This window comes from Papaver somniferum, unplaced genomic scaffold (assembly GCF_003573695.1).
Source record: "Papaver somniferum cultivar HN1 unplaced genomic scaffold, ASM357369v1 unplaced-scaffold_21, whole genome shotgun sequence".
Classification (NCBI taxonomy): Eukaryota; Viridiplantae; Streptophyta; class Magnoliopsida; order Ranunculales; family Papaveraceae; genus Papaver; species Papaver somniferum.
The window spans coordinates 3,380,387-3,387,748 of NW_020631041.1; the positions used below are offsets into that span (position 1 = coordinate 3,380,387).

Here is a 7,362-nt window from a genome sequence, read left to right on the forward strand (position 1 = left end):
TGTTTACTAGGCAGGTCCATGTACTTAGATATTTCTATCCAGTAGACCTCTTGTCATAGATGAAACAGTACCAACAGAATACTTGTCTGGAGCATGTGTTAATATGGTTGTCCTTCAATTTTGTGAGTTCGTCTTTCTTTTGGTTGCATCCATATCTGACTTAGCCTTTCCATCTAGTAATTAAAATGTATATTATGCATCTGCTTTTCATTTTATTCTTTTTCGACCCTAAGAAGCAATTTCACATTTGCAGTTAACTTTCACTGCCATCAGTGGATGTTTTAGGTAGTTTCAAAATACTCTTCCTGTTACTTCTAGTGGCCTTAAAAGTAGGTTGTGTAGTGCATTAAAATTGTTTGTATCAATATGTTTTTCTTCATGTAAAATGATCTTTTATCATGATGAGTAGAAGGAAAAATAGAAAATACGATAAGAAGTACGATTAACTGCAACTACTACAGCACTAGCTTAAAAAAACCTTACATAGGAAAAGCAAAGTCATGTAAACAGAGCCTAAAAACAGAGTGTTTACTGACGGAACCTAACCAAAGAAAACTGATCTTGCTGTCGAAATCATTGAAGCAGGAAAAATAATAGGTAAAACATTGTTAAAGGCTTAAAAGACTTATTACATTTTAATCTGGAAAAGTATATTATTTTACAAGGGGAGACAAGTTTATTCGTCAACTAGAGATGTTGCAGTGTAGCTTCAGCTTGAATTTGCAGAATGAACGTGAGACCAATATTCTTTGACGAGCTTCGCAAAGAGCGATCCTTCCCTCTCCATCAACTTCATGGGCTCATCATACTCCATTAGTTTTCCGTCACTGAGAGCAAGCACCATGGTGCAGTCCATCACAGTTGGTATTCTGTGAGCTACTGTAATCACAGTACAATCTGCAAATTCCACCCTGATCGTTTTCTGAAGAATTGCGTCAGTTGTATTGTCGATCGATGCTGTGGCTTCATCCAGCACTAGTATTCTACTTCTCCTCAGCAGAGCACGGCCTAAGCAGAACAACTGTCTCTGTCCCATGCTCCAGTTTGATCCGTCGTCCGCAACTGCATTAGTGATTTGAAGTTAGTGAATGTGCCTAAAATATACCCGACTAACAGAGAAATGAAATCTTACCTAGTGAATTCAGTCCCTCTCCTTTCTCTTGTACAGATTCTTGAAGCTGGCATTTCCTAAGGACCTCCCAGATTTCTGAGTCGGTGTGTTCTGACAAAGGGTCCAAATTGTATCTGACTGTCCCATTAAAGAGAGTTGGATCTTGAGGAATGATCCCTAAGCGTGACCTTAGATCATGAAGTCCAATTTTTGAAATGTCGACACCATCTATGATGATTTTCCCGCTTACAGGCTCTACTAAACGGAACAGTGCACTGATAAGAGTTGTTTTTCCGCTGCCTGTTCTTCCTACTATCCCAATTTTGTGCCCTCCATCGAATGTGCAACTGATTCCGCGTAAAACAAGTGGAGTATCGAGCCTATATCGAACCTGCTTCAGACAAATCTCATTAGCATATTGAAATATCTTCACTAACCACGCAGCTGCAGAATTTAGCACCAAATTTGGTTTACCTTTAAATCAAGAATCTCTACTCTTCCCTTATCCGGCCAACTTGGTTGCTGTCGATTTGATTCTATTACTTGCGGGGCTTCGCTAGGAACGTGCATGTACTGACTTACCCTCTCTACGGAAATGATGTAATTTCCTACGGTGCACTGGTTTTGAACAGATTGCACAAGAGCTATGTTCAACGACAGACCATAAGATAGCGCCATTCCAATAAATCCTGCATCAAATAATTGTTAATCGAACTGCATACAGAACTTGCGAGTAAAGTTGTTCTTTTTCATGTAAAAAGGCTTAATGCACATACCAGAACCAAAAGTCCCTGGAGGAAGCAGGACCATCATAAGCCCAGAGGAGGAAAGAACAATGGCACTCAGGGTTTCTAAACGTTGAATCAACCACTCATTTGCAGAGAAAATGTGAAAGTAAGGACTTGCATTTTTGTCAATGAGATCAAGATTCTTAGCAAAGAATCTTTCCTCCTCCCCGAATGCTCTGATTGTCATTGCTCCGGCTATGGATTCAGCAAGATGATTTGCTATCACCGACTTGGTTGTTCCGTTGATTCGCATAAACTCTTTAGCAGAAGCGAAGTAGTATTTCTGTAAGTGTATCGCCATTACTACCATGGGTATCGAGAGTGCCAGTACTTGCCATGTAACAAAAGCAAGAACTCCAAGAATAGAGTATGTGTTTATGGCAGTACTGACAGAGAATATCAATGCAAACGGAATGTCAAGGTCGATGATACTCAAATCAGATGAGACCTGTGAAAGAAACATAGAAACAGTATCCACGCTTAGCTCTCGAACACATTCCTCAGTTAATGCTGCAACTTCTGTCAGTTATGCTTACCCGGCTTAAGATCCTTCCGAAAGGCGTAGAGTCGTAAAACGATATTGGTGCATGGAAAAGGGACTTCAGAAGCTGAGAGAATAGGGCTTGTGTTGACTGCATACCCAAAGAAACAGTACAAAGACTCCTCACAAGTATGAACAACGTTGACGTAAATCCGATAATCAAGTACACTATGATCAATCTTGCTTTGCTGACTTGAGCATTGTCGACATTAGCAGCCATCCAAGAGTTTTGCAATATTTGCCCGATTACTGTCGTGAGGTGAGAAAAAATTCCTAAGCCAAAGTAAAAGTAGCCTTTGTTCTGATTCAGATACTGTATATAAGGTTTCAAACCGGTGTCTCCGCTTTCTCGCTCTTCTTTCTTAGTTAGTTGATCTCCCACTGGCTCTATAAATTGCTTCTTGTTTTTGCTTACTGCAATTTCCTTGATAGGTATAATAGGAGATGCAACTTCAGTTGGCCGACTTTCAGTACCGGCTGTATCTTTGTGCGCATTGACAAGGTCAGAAAATTCTTTGCTAGAACTCAACAGCGCATGATATGGAGCAGCATGTAGGATTTCCCCATCTGACATTAACTGTCAAAAAAGTTAGAACAAGAAATAAGATCGAGCAGAATGGCGATGAAGCAATTTGGATGATTTGAATTGGAGACTAACCAGTATAGAATCAAAGTCAGGAAGGAAATCGACTTGATGAGTGACTAGTAAGACTGTCTTCCCTGAAAGTGCTCCCATTACATATTCCTGCGTACACAACAATACAAGTTAGTTCTCATTTTCAGGGTTCAGGGTTCAGGGTTCAAGAGAAGAGAAATGCAATCTCACGTTGAATAGGCTTGTAGCAGTGTGAGCATCAACTGCACTGAATGGATCATCCAAAAGATATATATCAGCATTTTGATAGAGTGCACGAGCGAGCTGAATCCGCTGCTTCTGACCTCCACTCAGATTAATTCCTCTTTCTCCTATTTCAGTTAGATCTCCAAAAGGTAGCATCTCAAGGTCCTTCGACAAAGAACATTTTTCAAGTGTTTCTTGGTATCTTTGTCTATCCATGTTGCATCCAAATAGAATATTATCCTGTATGCTTCCTGACTGAATCCACGCCGTTTGAGAAACATACGCAATCTTCCCAGAAACTTCAATCTGCAAGAGTCGTATAAATAGAACTGAGATGCTGTTGTCAGCTATGAATGTTAGAATCATTTTTTATAGTGGCTGCAAATTTACCTGTCCTTCCACGTACGGAACCTCTCCAAGAACTGCTGCTAAGAGAGTCGATTTACCTGCACCGACCTCTCCGCATATTGCCACCTTCTCACCAGGCAGAACCACTAGGTTTATACCTCTTAGGCTCGGCTTTGGTGCGCCTTCTTCCCATGAAAGATTACCTGACTTAATCGAAATACTGGGCTTATGCATCTCTGAAATTTTCTTGTCACTGACATTTTCATTCTCCAACTCTGGTGCGTCAAGAAACTTCACAATCCTTGAGAATGCAACATTTGCATCAATGACAATTCCAATAACATCAGGGATTGCTTTAATAGGTTCTTGCACGATACGGAAAGTAGATACAAAAGTGAAAACATTGCTTGCATGAAGCGGAACACCAAGAAAGTAACATGTCCCAAAAGTTGCAGCCGAGACCAACACCGGAGCTGACCAGAAGAGGAAACTACTATATGCTTTTTGAAGCTGCACAATTGACAACCACTTGTATTCCTCTTTTCTTAGTCCTTCTATGACATTTTTGAACTGCATCTCCCACGCGTAAAGTTTCAGCACTTTCATGCTAACGAGAGCTTCAGACATAGCCTTTAACCGCTTATCCTGTGCTCCCATGAGTTTACCCTTGAACTTATGTTGTAGCTTGGCTAATGGAGTATTGCATAGCACCGTAAGTACTATTACGATCATAGTAGAAAACGTTGCAGGTCCTACAGCACGGATGAGAATCACAAGAGCAACAATGATCTGAAGACCTGTTGTCCATGTTTGATGTAGATAAAATGGGAATTCGCCTACTCTGTAAGCATCTACAGTCACATAGTTCATTATTTCACCAGCTGAATGCATTTTCTTCGCAGCATTAGAAAGTCTCAGTTGCTTCCTGTAAATAGCCGCCGAGAGTACTGACCGTACTTGAATACCCATAAGCCTGCTGCGAAAATACCACTGCCTCTGCGACAGGGATTCTAAGCATTTTGCAAACAACAATGTTATAGCCAAGACGTAACCTTCGTGCTTGAATGATTCTCTTCCTTCTCCAACCTCAATGAATGCACTAATAAGCAGTGGACCAACAGAAAGTGTAAGAGTCTTGATCATAGCAAAAACACCTGAAATCAAAATATCCTTCCAGAAGCAATTAATGATAGCTCGCAAAACCGAAGGTGGACTAGACGGATCAATTTGCTTAAGCTTCTTCATTTCCTCCATAAATAACAAATAAGAGGTTTCAGCTTGATCAACCTTCCGCAACCTGGGTATATCGTCATCCTTGAAAGTGTGTTTCTTCCCTTTTTTCATCAATGAGTTCAACCACCAGAACGACGCTTTACTAAACAACCCGGCTTTCGCAAACGGGGTTTCAATACTCTTAGCACTAGGTTCAGCATTCAGAAAAGAATAACCATGGCCAGCTACATCATTGTGATTTTCACCTGTTTTCAGCTTATATGTGCATAACAGCAACACGATTGCTCCTGGTAGAGATAAAACATCTAAAATAGTCTTACCCGAAACTTGGTTATCGGCGACAGCATCAACAACAGACAATGCACACAAGATTCCTGCAAACAAGCAAGTAGCTATAGCACAAAGCCACATGATTTTTTTCTCGAGATTTTTTCCGTTCAGGCCGACAGTTAAACCGAGGCACAACCATGTGAATCCCTGAAGTAGTAACACCAACCACCTATGAACTGGTAAAGCACTCTGATCTTGTAGAATCCAAACTCCTAACCCGACGTATACAAATCCCAAACTACCATTGAAAATGGCAGAGACCAGCCCGAAAGGAGAAAAACGGATAGAATTCTGAACTGTTCTTGAGGAGGGCTTGCAAATAAAGCTTAGGAAGAACATAAGTATTAGTAATATATTGACGAAAATGACAATGGCATTGTTGGCACATGTATCAGGAGAGTAAATGGCATGGATTCCAGAAGCACATGGCTTTCCGTCACCTCTTGAACAATGATCAAATTCTCCACAAAACACTGACCAAGAAAAATCCTCCATAATTGGTGCAGGTTCCTCTGTGCTGGTTTCTAGGGTCCCAAATTAACTTTGCGCAAGTTGTACAAAAAAACGCAACCCTGTAACAAGAATTTGATGCTAATTAGTATTAGAAGTGCACGTATTTCGAGGAACAAGTTTATCATACAATTATCACCATCAACAAATTTGTTCAATTCTTCGCCAAGAAAGATGCAATCCATAGACACAGCTTCCAGCCTCCTCTCGTAGCAGATAGGGTACTGTCGGTGGTCAAAAAATTAATTCAAAAAGTATAGTGAGGTGAGATGTTTAGGATTTAATTAAAAACCAAATTCCTTTTTTCTCCCCTAATGTTTTTGGCTTCTGAAAACTACTATTGATTTTTGGACTAATTGAACGTTGCAAAAATATTTTCCCATTTCGGAATATTCTTTTTTCGTGGGATCCTAATTTTGAATTGATTAATTTTCTAAAATACAGGTTGGTTTATGCCTCCAAGGACTGTTACAAATATAAAATATTTCATTTTCATCTTCAGAATTTCTATTGAACCGCGAAAAGGAAGGACATTAATTGATGAACAAACCAGTGACACAATCTAAAAATGTCATCATACTTTTTGTACACCTAGAACATCATTTTGCTGGGCAAACTATATTGACCAGATTCAGATTTAGCTCTGTTCGATCTCCTTTACAAAACAACAGTGCTTTCAAAAATTCCAAGTATGGAACACCCATTTAAATGAAATCTCTATTAGCTAGATCTACTGTAAGAGTTTAGACTTCAAACGGATAGATGCTCAAAATCATGTAAAAAAGAACTCTAAAGAAAACTAAAACATACTAATAACAAAATCTAATGTGTGTGTGTGTATACAGATAGAAAGATAGATTCTCCGGCATCAACAAACTAGTAATAATTATGAAAGAGTAATACGAGTAAATGACAAAGATATATTACCTGATCAAGTTTTGGACCTTGAGCTTCAGATTAGAACTGTGAATCTCAAGTTAATTTAAAAGAGGATCCCTGAGAGAAGATAAACTCTCATTCACATTTTCAGTTCAAAGAAAGAAACGGAAGATAAAGAAGTACATAACACTAAATGTCTTTCCCTCCACAGTAACTGGAAACTAGAGCTGGTTTTATTTGGTTTGGTTATCACTCTCCTCTCTGCTTATCATATTTATAAGCATACGGCATGACATTTCAACCCCAAAATATTGGACAGTAAAATTTCACCGATAGTAAAAGGTGTGGTTGTGTTGTAAACTTAATGTATTAATGCTCTTTTTCGGTAGGAATATAGAGCTATGCAATAATAACATATCCTAAAATATTAGTTTCAAATCCATTACAGTTTGGTTTTTATTCGTAAAAATAACGTATAATTGAGATATTGTGATGATAAAAGTGTGAAAGGCTCTCTCCTTTTTCTTAAGAAAAGATATACTTAATATGGTATTGGAAAACTGGTTAAAAAGAACCCTGCAAACTTTTCTTTGTACAATTAATGTCATTTGGGGTGTCTTTTTGTTCGACAAATAAAATGATATTTAATGCAATGTGAAATTTGATTTGTATTCTACCCCATGTCCACATATAGGTCGAAGATGAATCATTAACCCAAATGAAACTAATAATTGCCGCCACATAAATCTATAACCATGTAGAATTCGGTAAATCTAGACAC

At 38.9% G+C, this 7,362-nt stretch overlaps 1 protein-coding gene across 1 annotated transcript; it reads right to left on the reverse strand.

Moving 5' to 3' along the window:
- Nucleotides 1-442: 442 nt before the first annotated feature.
- On the reverse strand, nt 443-6,834 carry LOC113339909 (ABC transporter C family member 10-like). The gene is made up of 9 exons (XM_026585132.1): nt 6,630-6,834; nt 3,672-5,764; nt 3,267-3,587; nt 3,099-3,185; nt 2,436-3,017; nt 1,888-2,347; nt 1,586-1,800; nt 1,133-1,502; nt 443-1,062 (listed from the first exon to the last, which is right to left on the reverse strand). Exons 2-9 carry the CDS (start codon nt 5,685-5,687, stop codon nt 710-712), a joined length of 4,404 nt encoding a protein of 1,467 aa, XP_026440917.1. The 5' UTR covers nt 5,688-5,764; nt 6,630-6,834; the 3' UTR covers nt 443-709.
- Nucleotides 6,835-7,362: the final 528 nt, after the last annotated feature.

What these genes read in the sequence shown, in the direction of transcription:
- LOC113339909 (XM_026585132.1), bottom strand. Translation starts at nt 5,687, where the DNA reads ATGGAGGATTTTTCTTGGTCAGTGTTTTGTGGAGAATTTGATCATTGT. An exon ending in TTCCGTACGTGGAAGGACAG is followed by an intron (nt 3,588 to 3,671) that starts GTAAATTTGCAG and finishes CGACTCTTGCAG; the next exon opens with ATTGAAGTTTCTGGGAAGAT. An exon ending in AGAGGGACTGAATTCACTAG is followed by an intron (nt 1,063 to 1,132) that starts GTAAGATTTCAT and finishes TCACTAATGCAG; the next exon opens with TTGCGGACGACGGATCAAAC.